The sequence below is a fragment of the Antrostomus carolinensis genome, unplaced genomic scaffold, assembly GCF_000700745.2.
Source record: "Antrostomus carolinensis isolate BGI_N321 unplaced genomic scaffold, ASM70074v2 scaffold39943, whole genome shotgun sequence".
NCBI lineage: Eukaryota > Metazoa > Chordata > Aves > Caprimulgiformes > Caprimulgidae > Antrostomus > Antrostomus carolinensis.
Window position 1 is genome coordinate 7,357 of NW_010305245.1, and position 12,586 is coordinate 19,942.

At 39.9% G+C, this 12,586-nt stretch overlaps 1 protein-coding gene across 1 annotated transcript; it reads left to right on the forward strand.

Annotated features, from left to right (window-relative positions):
• Window positions 1-445: 445 nt before the first annotated feature.
• SMTNL2 (smoothelin like 2) lies at window positions 446-9,543 on the forward strand. The gene is made up of 9 exons (XM_029084210.1): window positions 446-517; window positions 659-746; window positions 1,470-1,709; window positions 2,437-2,490; window positions 4,080-4,155; window positions 5,535-5,705; window positions 6,268-6,385; window positions 6,952-7,103; window positions 9,326-9,543. Exons 1-9 carry the CDS (start codon window positions 446-448, stop codon window positions 9,450-9,452), a joined length of 1,098 nt encoding a protein of 365 aa, XP_028940043.1. The 3' UTR covers window positions 9,453-9,543.
• Window positions 9,544-12,586: the final 3,043 nt, after the last annotated feature.

Consider the following 12,586-nt stretch of genomic DNA (forward strand, 5'->3'; position numbering starts at 1 on the left):
TGTGAGGCAGTTTCTTCTTACTTTAGTTCCTGCAACCAAAAATCACATAGTTCGTCATGATTTTTTGTATGCCTACACACATACACATGAACCAACAAAAAAAAAATCCACAAAAAAATATTTTTGGCTGATTTTTCTGCAATAATATTGACAAAAAGTATGGGAAAAATTGTGCTTTTCCCAGAAAAAACTGTCCTTATAGAAGTTGCAGATTATAGTGCAGCTGTAATGTTCTAGGATCACACTTACTTTATGTAATGCTTTTACAGTACGTTATCAGAATGTGATTTTTTTTTTCTTCAGCAAAGAGGAAAAAAACTGTAGAGCATTAAGTGTTTTATGCAATCTCAGTAATTCTCTCCACTATTGTGCAGAGTCATGTGTTTATCACCTTCACAGCGGATGGGGATAACATTATCTAACAAAAGTGCAACACCCCTACTAGATGCATGGGGTTTCTGAGGACAAGTATGTAAAGATTGATACGTGTCCTGCGTTGCCAGTGCTCAGTTTGCAGGTTTGTCTCTTGGGGTCAGATAATTATTCCCTTCTTGCATTGTGGTCACTAGCACAAAGGAGATCTGTTTCTGGTAGGTGTTTCTGGATATTCTAACTTTTGCTGAAATTTGGCTGTTGTGTCTGTTGTCTGTTCTGACAGAGTGTAGACCTGGATGACCACCACAAACCTGAGTTTAGAAGAGTTTTTAGTTCTTCTGTGGTTGAAAATGGGCATCAGTCTTCATCAGGTAGGAACAGGGCATGAAATGAAGTAGTGCTGCTTGTAAAATACCTGATCCTGGTAGCCATAGAGCAGCTTTCACATGTTGGAAGCATTAGAATCTGTGGCACTGATAACATTTAACTTTATTTCCTAATTAGGAGTTCAACTTTTAAACTTTATTGTTAAGCATGCACCACGGTGTTTCATAAATTAGAGACTATTACTGTCACATTATCTTAGGTAACTAGTAATAATAAGGCCTGCTATTCTGGGTGCCATTGTAGCCTTGCATCCCAAAACATTTTGCAGATTACTTGTCCGCTTCCATCATCCTTCAGTGGAGGAAGAACTTACTATCTCCATTTTAGAGAAAACTGAGGCAGACAGCATTTCATAAAAACCATGAAAAGAACAAAAATGCCGACTCCTAGCTGACAGCAGGAGATTGGGGGTGGGGGCTGCACATAGAAGAGGAGGAGCTTACCAAATACAGATGCTAGTGGATTAATGATCTGAAGAAGTTGTTCTTGCTGAGATTCATGTAGGACAGCTATGATCGCTGCAAGGATCACTTACACTAGGGTTGTTTCTGCAGCGTGCTAAATGATATAGTGTCCTACAGGCAGAACTAGGTGGAATAATTCCAGTGACTTGTAAAATAAAGTTGTTGCATGGAAAGTGGTTTGTAACTTCGTTACAAATCTGCAAATAAATTTACTTCCTCTCTCCTTTTCTTTTTGTTCACTAGGTCAAGTAAAAGTCTCCCATGAACTGACCTCTTTTCACACATCAGACTCTTCCCCTGAAGCCCATGCCCCTGCAGTCACCTTACAGATGCCCCACCTTCCCGTTACTGCAGTAACCAGGATATCAGAGAAGTTTTCAGGAGAGACCATCTGTTCAACAGGAACAACTAATGCGTCTGCTGGCTTGCTGGGACAGAGCAAGAGCAAAAATGCAATGACAGTGAAAACTTCTGATCAGTCAGGTAAAAGAGACAAAAATAATTTGTTTGCTGAAGCTGTGTCCCATTTCTTTACTTCGAGAAACTGGTGCTACGGGGACTGTCCTGTAACCTAGTGCTAATTATGAAACCTCCCTTCTATGGCTACATATCCTATGGCAGGACACTCTGATTTAGAATATTGTGGGTCCTGGGTCCTAGGTAGAGCTTTAGGCTATAATGTCAAATCTGAGAATTTTGCTGCCCAATATAGTTGAGTTCATAGTTCAGCCTATCTTCTAGCAGAGTTTCTGAGTAAGTATCTCTTCAACACGGCCAGCTATTTTAGTGAAATTTGCAGGAGTTTTTAGTGCTTTGAGACCTGAGACCCCTTGAGAAGTTAGGCAGATAATTGGTTAATGGGTTCAACAGTCATTTGGAGTGAGGAATGACTTGACAGCAGACTGGCACATATACACAAGTCAGTGTGATTTCAGAATCTTACATCTAAATTGAGTTTAAAAAAAAAATAAAAGCTCATTTCATTCATATTGAAGTCGTTAATCTTTGAGCTGTATTTCATATACATTTAGGGATAGTGACATTTACAGATCAGACTGTATATATATAGGTCAGAAATTACAGAGAGAGACCAGATGGAATTGCTAGCAAGAGATAGAGATTATTTGCTGATTATCTTTCAACTTTTATCTTATTAAAGCTAAGAATGTAGCAAAGCCTTCTTTTGTCTTTTTTTTTCCTACTGTTTCAGTGAAGGCCTGGAATTCAAGTACAGTGAGAACAATGGGTTCATGTGCCACTGGAGGTGAGTGTTCCTATCAGTGTGTCTTTATGCAACACAAATTGAGAGGGATTCCGTGCTCCATGCCTGGGGAATTCAGATACGAGCACGTAGTTCCAATTAATAGGTACATGATAATATTAAAATTGCTAATGAGACTGCATGCAGATCCAAATCACAGAAACTTGCTCCACTGCATGCAATTCTCAGTCGGTTCAAAGCAAGGGGTACTTGTCCTTATTTGGACAGTGGTGTACATGTGTACTGTTAGGCAGTCACTGCAGTGGAAACAACAGGTGCCAGAAAAGTGTGGTAGAACAGACAGTTCGAGAGGTGAAGATTTCAGTTAATCAAGTGAAAACTGTGACTGAAGGCAAGATGATGGCAGCTGGAAAGTGGTGAGTTCCCCCTATGGATGTTGAAGCAAATTCCTTTGAACAGAATAGCAGTAAGTAGTCTTCATATATGAATAAGTCAAAGGACAAAATAACTTAAGAATTTTCAATTTCAGTCGAAATAGATGAGTTGAGCTTTATCCAAAAGTACTTCTGATTGATGTCACCAAGCTGTTACTGTCTACACGATGTACTGGCATTTCACAATGGTCTCAAGTGTCAGTTTAGCAAAGGTGTAGCTCATCCAGAATAGAGATCACACTCCTCCTCAGCTTAAAACCTCTGAGATTTATAGAAATATCTGTCAATTGTTTGAGGTCACAAATTTGTCACATCTGTATGCTGGCATTTACCCCAGGATGTTTTACGTGAGAAGTCTAGTTGATCTAGATCCCTTCTATAAGCAGTGGAGAGAGTTCAGCATTTTCAGAGAGTAATTTGGACAGTGATCAGGTTGGATTGCTTCTAAGATGCCAGTCTTTCTTCTTTGTGTATCAAAGGAGCCTTCAGTAAATGAGTGGCTGGCTTACACAACAAGTTCTGGCTTTAGTGTGTTAAAACTGGGCAAGCCACTCCATTGTTCTGCGTTTACAGAGCAGAGCTGAAGTCCAGATCTGGGCTCTTAAGAGGCAAAGCACAAAAGGGAGAACCTCAGGGGTCAGGGAAGGAAGATGCAGAGTTGGTTTTAAGCCAACTTTGCAACCTTTGGAGTCCGTTCTGCTTTGCAAACTAAAACATTTCCTGGTGGAAATTAGGTAATTTAAACTATGCTCTTAATAATGGCAGACTTCCCAGGAAGTTTATGGCTCCTTATGTCTGCCAGAATGACTGTTGCAAGCTGAGCTGTAGCACCATTTCTTCCTTTCACTGAAATGTCCATGGCAGTGCGCCCTCCTCTGAGGTCTGCACAAGGGCCTGAAGTGATCCAGCCTTCCATGCAGTTTTATCAAAGGCATCCTCTCGCAGCCCTTTCTGATATGTTTACCCCATCCTCGCTGCAGTGCAACAATTTTGCAGAGGGATTGTACCCTTGGGGAAAATCCCTCCTCGGCTTGTTAGGTCATACTGAAAGTTAGACAGAAGCCTGCAGCTTTTCACTATGGTGAGTAAAAATCAATACGTGGCTGTCTTATCAGGAAATTGTTTGAAAATGTATGAGGAGAGGGGATAAAAGAAGTTTCTGCCCTGATGCATCTTTTTTTTCCTGCTCTTATACAGAGAATACAACTTCTGTCACTAAGTCTGTCTCAACTGTGAGCTATGGGACAAGTAGTGGAACCAAAACTGGTGAAAGGTACGCACTTTTCTTGACTTTTTGTTAGGCCACTGTGGTCAGTATAGTCTCAAGGGACAGGTGTTCTGCTGGCTTGGAGAACAGCTGAGTCCCAGGTGCTGTATTTTAAGCCTGTTGTGAGCTTTCCTGAGGGATAAGTGGAACAGAGATGGGAAGGCGTAAAAATCTTTGTAGAACAGTTTAAAAGCAGACCTAATTGTGGATTTCAGCATTGTTGTAGTCAACATCAGTTGTTGCAGTCAAAACTGTCAGTTTTACTTGCCAGCGGTGGATTTTTGTTAGGAGGGGAAAGTTGTCAGACCCTTTGAAAACACTTTTAAAAATACTCAGCTCTGAAATTTGTATTTGAGCTCATTTTTGGAAACCAAAGTATCACTGCTGTCAAACATCCTTAGTTTGGCTAGCCTGGAGTTTAGTTTGTACATAAATGCCTCGCTGAGGACTACTACACGTTCTTGATTAACTTGAAGTTGCAGTTGCTTAGTATAGGATTACATGGTATCACAATTACTACTGGCATATCTAGGCATCCTCAGCATGCAAAATATCCATCAGAAAAATGGGAAGGCAGCCAATTTAAATCTCTCAAATTGGGCTTGCATCTGTCTTGAAAATTACCCCGTATTTGGCATTACATTTCTTCTGAGTTAGTTCCAACATAGCACTTCAATATTTGAATCATGATACACTGAGCACCCTAGAGAACTTGCTGTCAGATCTGACCTCCATCTGTACCAGAAATTAATGTATGACACTGATGTCATTGCTCTTTGCCTCCGTTCCGCCACCTCTGTCATGGGAAGCATTTCCAAATGATGTGTGGCTTACTTCATTAATGCTGATGAAGTGGTCTATGGCTCAAATAGAAACGAATTACACTATAATCCTATATTTCCTGAACAAATTACCAGCTTGCAGTCAGTGAAGCAACACTGACACAAGCTCAGAATTCTGTGTACTATAAGTAAAAATTTCAAAAGTACTTCCTGAATTACTGTTTAAGTTCTATTTTTAAAATGTAGTTTACCCTCCTGGAACCTCAAAGCTGAAAACTAAAGGGATTTAGTGCTCCTCACAACTTTTTTTTTTTTTTTGCTGTTCTTTTTTCTTAAAGGTGTTTAATTGTTGTTCTACTCAGTGCTTTAAAGCATTTGTGACTTATCCAGCAATGTCTCATTTGTAAAAGTAACAGAGTCTTCTAGATGTAACTGCTGTTGTCTGTCAGTAAAACTTTGACTTTTACTTAAATTGCTTTTGACTCATTCAGGTCCTCTTGGAGGCTTTTTTGGGAGGTAACAGCTGGACCTCTATGCTGACTCCTGGTACTGCAGAGAGTTGTGTTTTTGTTTAACCACATACTTTTCATGTTGTTTCTGTAGTGCCACTGACAGTTACTGTGATGTGACCCCCAGCTCTTACTCCTCTCCTCCCACTGTACATCGCCGAGTTGAAAGGAGGCGAGAACTGGTGCGGTCTCAGACGCTCCCACGGACTACAGGAGCACAGGCCAGGAAAGCACTTTTCGAGAAATTTGAACATGATGGTGGAAAGTACGTCACGCCCCTTGTCTCCAGAATGGGTTTTTTAATGGGAAACTAATTTATCAATTATTACCAGCAGAGAATAGCTGGGTGGGAGGACTCTCAATGTAGGATTTTGAGCTAAGGGACAATATGACATCACATATAGCTTCACTAACTTCACAGTCGCAGCCCTGGAAATTCACGGCTACAGGTTCCTCTGGCTTTGGAGTTCTTCAGCTGAAGAAGCAGGTGCCTTTTATCAGGAAAGCGTGCTGTGAAAGCTGCCTTGTCTATCCTTATAAGAGACTGGCAACTTTCTGTTGCCATTCATTAAGGACCAAAAGCGTGGACTGTTCTTTAAGCACCATGACAGGGGTATGATTTAAATAGAACGGGGCTTGGAATCCTGGCCTTAGTGACATGAAAATTAGTTTTTCTTGCAGGACAAACAAGTTGAAGTTTCAGCAATGTGTTTCTCAGATATCACCTGGACAGGAGTTGTCCTGAGCAAGGTTGCATAGATGTTGCTGACAAGTAGGTTTAAGTTTTTCTAGAATGTAATTTAATCTTATCTCTGTTAATTTTCCAGAGGAAAAGGAGAATCCAGAGCTAAGCTGAAGAGGTCGCAGAGTTTTGGGGTTGCCAGTGCTAGCAGCATTAAACAAATTCTGCTAGACTGGTGTCGCTCAAAAACCATAGGATACAAGGTGAAGACATGCTAGCACTTTCAGCTCTTTTTCAGGAGAATTTGCCAAAAAAGCATACTCAAAAAGTGAATGTAAAACATGCTAGACAATGACTTAACTTATGCAAGTTCACCATTTTGTGCAGATAATGCAAACATCATGGTTTGCGTGGGCAGCACTTCAAGACAGTCAGTGATTGCATGAGTGAGATTCTGTATGTCTGTCAAAGCAATGCATTAGTGTTTTTCTGAAAGCCTACATTTTTCTGCTTATGGATATAGACTTGAGTATACACTCACCCTTTTTTTGTCTTAGTTGCAGGCTGTGATTTTTGCATTCTCATTATATATGGCAAGATCTGAATAACATTTTGCCAGTACATGGAGACTATAGTCCTTTTGCTACACAGCAGACCAAAGTACTCTCTGCTGGTATTCGTCAAGTGAATTTGTGGTATATGGTTGAAGTTGAATCACATGGTGTTAGTGGGCTAATTTCTATGAGGTAACATTAGTGTAGCTAAAAGCAGCTGCTCTTCCCTGTTCCCCTGTGCTGCATTAACATGCGTGGTTTTTTCATCATGACAGCACATTGATCTCCAGAACTTCTCCTCAAGCTGGAATGATGGGATGGCATTCTGTGCTCTTGTGCATTCTTTCTTTCCTGAAGCTTTTGATTATAATAAGCTTGACCCAACTAATCGCAAGCAGAACTTTGAGCTGGCCTTCACCATGGCTGAGTGAGTATCACATTAGATCTCTGTGAAGTGCTTCCAGTTCATGTGTAATGTGGCTGGGCAGTAGTGAAGAGTTTCATCATTCTGCTTGTAGATCGTATATCACTAGCTTACCTGTCATGCCAAAAAAGATTAAATAAAGCTCTGCATAGACAATGCAGAGAACAGGAGACTTGGCCGTCTAAAATCAGAGGTGGTTTTACCAGGCACGGGGGATAATTCAGTGGAGTCCTATGTTCAGGTCTTTCTTCAGGCAGTACTTGAATTCTCCTTTCTCACCTCTGTGATTCTTACCAGCCTTAGCACTGACACGCTAAAGAAATCAGCCACGAGTTATGCTCTATGAACTCAGATTTTGTTTTTATGATTGATTGTGATAGTTTCACAAAATTTGAGTTCATAGAGCACAAGGCATCCAATGTTTACTGACAGTCCATAGCAACTGGACATACAACTTGTAGTTTCTTATCCCATCTAACCTACTTGATACCTGATTTGAATTTGAAGCATGTTAATACATCCATCCAGCCTCTGGGAAAAATATGACCCCTGAACAGCAGGGGGCAAGTAGATTAACTTTTGGAATTGGGTTTTGTGAGAGGGTTTATGTCTGTCTGTATGTTGCTTTGGTTGAACAAGAATGAAGGTTGAATTCGGTGTAAGTAGAGTTAGGTCAAGGCTGAGAGCTTCTCTATGTCTCAACCTGGTAATTGCATTTTTGTAAAACAGACAGAGCTAATGTCCTCAATCACACTGTCCTGATCCTTTTCGATGCAGTATACCAGGCAATTAAATAAGAACTTGTTTAAGTCAGCATGAGTGTAAACTTGTCAGCCTGAAATAGTAACTTTTTTAACCCAGTATCAACATGATTCTTACTGCTGATTTGTTGGAGTTGTGTAAGAGTTAAGAACACTTTATGTGGATTTGGTACGCTCTTTCCGAACACTAACAGGATGTGAGAATACATGGCTAAAGCTTCCTGCAGCTTCTGATACAGTTTCAAATGTCGATACCACCACACTGAAGCTCTGGGGTTCTTTCAGAGTGTGCTGCTTTTTTGTTTGGTGTTTGTTTGTTTTGGTGTTTGTTTTTTGTTGTTTTTTTTAATTAAAGCAATAGCTTACAGACATGGATTTGCCATTTTAGAGAAGAGCATTGAAGATTCTTAGCATAATGTTGGATCTCCTTATTACAGCCCCTAGCAAAGGAATTGACTTGGGAATTACAAGGTTTTTATAGATGCACCTGTGTATGTATATATTAAAAAATCTGTTGCTTGTCAGTGAGTTGAAAGAGATTCTGTGACACTTTTAGGTGGTTGATCTCTAAAGTAAAAAGATCTACAACTCTCAAAGGAAAGTTTCAGTGTTTTTCTGTCTCAGTTAATGTGTAACAGTAAGTACAGGGGAGACAGAAAACAACGTGCACGCAACAGTAAGGCACATGAGGTAATATGTATCTACAAAAATTACTATTTCATAGCTGTGATTGCCTTTAAACAAACTGTTCTCTTCTACTGCCAGAAAAGTCTTTTCTCTCAGTTACTGCTGTTCACCCCAGCACGAGCTCTGCTGATCAGATTGCTTCCTGCCCTTGTGATTTTTTCATCCTAGGCCTCAGCAGATCTGTTCCTTTCTGCTGGTCCAGATCTCAGTCAAGCTTCTGGCTCTCCAACCTGATCATCTGCGATTGTTGTACAAGTCATTCACACCATGAAGATACAGGTGTGGTGGAGAACAGACAGTCCACAGCCACATGGGCCTTCATTGGCACATCTCGCCCCTTCTTATGTTTTCCCATTCTTTTGGCACTTTCTGTATAATCAAAAAAACTCAATGATGCACGACCCTGCTTACTGAGACTCGGGCAGAGGAAAGTGACATTGGGCTACATGCTACAGATATGAGGGATGTGAATGGCAGTCTGGAAAAAAAACAGACAAACAAACAAAAAAAACCCCAACCAAACCTACAGGGCTTTGGATCAGATCTCAGTATAGAGGAAAAGAGGGAAAGAACAAGAATGTTCCATGGTCACAAAAATTAACAATCTCTAACATGAGCCTGACCATTTCATTGTGAAATTAAATGTTGCTGATAAACCTCAGGATTTCTTAAATGCCTCAGTAATGTTCAAATCAGAGCAGCAAATTAATCTTGGTAGTAGTTACAGGCCTTAAAGCAAAACAAGAGTTAAATCTATCTGTTTTACTGTTACTACAGGAAAATGGCTCACTGTGATCGTCTGATAGAAGTGGATGATATGATGGTGATGGGTCTCAAGCCAGATCCCATGTGTGTCTTCACCTATGTTCAGTCTCTATACAATCATCTACGACACTTTGAATAAAACCATCAACACCTCTCCAGCCAGAAGGGTCAAGTACAGCATGCTAATGGAAAGTGACATTTTGCAAATGGAACACAGCGTTATTTCTTGCTTTTTACTGTCCCTTTGCTTACTTCAACTGCGTGGCTAGCTGACTAAAGTGTTGCTGAGCAGTGCCCCAAAGCGTTGATCACATTAGCATGTCAGTAATACAGAAGTATGTTTGAAAAATAAAAAAAAAACCATAGGGAAAGGCACATACTGTCATTTTGGTGCTAGTAGTAGGTTGGATTTTTAATATTCTTGTGTTTAAAGATCACAGGAAGCTAATTTGCTGCTCCTATCTCTGTTAGGCTGGGAACACAGTTTTATGCAGTGACAGGTAACTGCTATGAAGGTGTTCCTTCTTAAAATGCAAGTAAAACTCCAGAAGATAGCACCTTCAATTCCACTTCTCTATTGAGCATAGCACAAAAGAAATAGCAGATGGATAAGGAAAATTCTGTTTAGCAGATAACATAGAGTACTCAAACACTAGGGCAATATTGCCTCTCCTCCAGCCCTAGCCCTCCACTCCAGCATATGAGCATGCATAAACACACACACATCAAACAGGCATTGTTCTGTTCTCTTAAAGCAGAAAGAGAACTTAGCTGCAACAGCATTTGTCTATAATGGTCAAGTCTAAAGTTATTTGCTTAGAGGCTTGCTAAAGCCAGTACTGACAGTCCTGGATTAATTTATTTATCATGAAGAACAGCAACAGCTGGGGCTGTTCTGTGTGTTTGCATGATTTAGAATTACAGGACAGTGGGGAGTTAGCAAAGTACAAAATCATCTGAACAGTTATAATAGAAGCAAGACTGTAGTGCACTTTGACCTGGACTGTGGGGAGAGCAACTCTCCAGTGTGGACAGGAATGAAGTCTTCACAACTCGCTCAGTCCTTGTGCTGACTCTGAGGTGGATGGGCAACATGCCAAAAAAGTCTGAAAGATGTGGGAGTTTTGAAATGCCTTGGACTAGTTTACATTTTCAGTTAAATTAGTGTTAAAACCACAATACAGTGGCATTATTCCAGATTTACTGGACAAAAAGGTCACGTGTCACTCATTCTGGTTTTCTCTTTGATGATTTGATGAATCAACAGAGCTTTGTTTTCACAGTCAGTGTTAAAAATAAAACCACTAAAAAAGCATACTTAAAAAAAAAAGAAGCCTTTTAAAAATTATTTCTTCCCTAAGAACAGACTCATAGAAAGTAAAAACTGAAAGCCATCAGCCCTCTACTTATGCTAGAGAATGTTGGGGGTTTTTTTAACCTGCATTTGTGCTTTTTCTATATATTTATAAAGATTATTTCGGTTCTGTATTGACCATTTATAATAAAATATATCAAACACACTTCAGTGTTACTGCTTCTCTTTAGAATGAAGTGACAGATAACAAAGTAAAATCAGTGAAAAGAAACCAGAGCTTGTGCATAGAAGATTTTTGTTCTAGTCATGGTGGTCTGTGCTCTGAATATCAGTTTTTAAAAGTACAGAAGTTCAGTGGCATTTGGAATAGGATTTTAGTTCAGCCTTCCTTTCTAGTGAAGTTTACTTAAGAAACCATGAATGAGGTAACCGCTTTGTTAGCAGAAACCAAACAGACATAAAAAACCACACCAGCAGTGTGCAAGAGTAAAGTATAAGTTAATGGCTGAAGTTCCGTTTGAACTGTAGCTAGGCTGTTGCTGTGATGCCGTGGAAACAGTTTGAAAGACCTTAATGTAAGTATCTGAAAGATACTTATCCAACTAGCAGGATTCTTGGTATTGCTAGTCTCACAGCTTTAATGTTAGTGGACAGAGGTTGGGTGGGCTGTGCCTATTTGTCATATGACTGCCATTGTCTTCAGTTTTTTACTTTGTCTTGAATGACCATAATTCTGAGGAGTAAGTGTGCATCTGTCGCTCCACCGAATGCACTGCAAGGATAACCGCGTGTGTTTTGGCAAAATGATTAGAGTAAACACGATGAGAAATCTGTTCACAACTAACACACGCAAGACACATTTACATTCTTACAGCAGAATACTTTTCATTTACTGGCAGAGCAAAGTTCCGTCGTGGCTATAAGAGGAGCAATACTGGCTTTATACATCAGATTCCTTCACAGTCTCAGGTCATGGATGATTTTTATGTGTGATATGAGTGCTTGGCCAATTTAGGCCTAGTAGCAAATAAGTATATAAAGGAAGTTTTAGACAGTAAAGTGTATTAAGTGCATCTGATATATATGAATAACCCTGACTACTAGATTATATGATTAAATTGAAATTAAAGTGTGTAATGTATGCCCCCTGTAGGATTTTTTAGTATTTTTAGTTAAGAAAAAAAAAAACGCAGAGTATGTGTGTGTATATATGACAGTAAATGTGTTAGGCATGAGTGATAAAGAGAACAATATATTGAGTTGGCATAGGAAACATTTTACACAGATGGACTGTTCCATGACTTTTCTAATGTTTCTGCTCTGTATCTAAAATTCAGCACTATCTAAGTTGTTGTATTGGCAACTTGATCCTCCTTTTAAAGGCTAGATCAATTTGTTCTGTGAAAGATTTTCAAAATAATCTCAGCAGAGACATCAGCTACTTTTAAAAATTATGTTTGCATATAGCTTCCCACAGCAGGGATGTCCTCTTCCTTGAAAGTACAGTAACCGGATGGATGCCTTTCCTTGTTTCTGCCTTTATGTGACATTTCCAATAAAGTATTTAATCTAAACATATGCTCAAACCAGTGCAAAGTCTTGGGTACCTCTAATTAGGTATAAAACTAGCCTGCATGTTTCAGCCTGTGTCATCAATTTAAACCTGGCCTGGCTTACAGAGATAGCTCTAAAGTGCCCAAAATAAAATAAAATAAAAAAGTTGGCATTGCCTTATGTCAGGTGCATTTAAAAGCCACTTTTGGTTATGCTAAAATAGCTCTATGTCCAGATAAAGCCTCAGTGGAGTTAAAACCGAATCACAGAACAGTTTGGGTTGGACAGGACCTTTACAGGCCATCTAATCCACCACCCAACTGCGTGTTCAGCCAGCTGTAGCTGCTTTCACAGGTTGTGTGCGGAGGCGATGGCGGTGCCACCGGCAGGGGAAGCGACCCGGC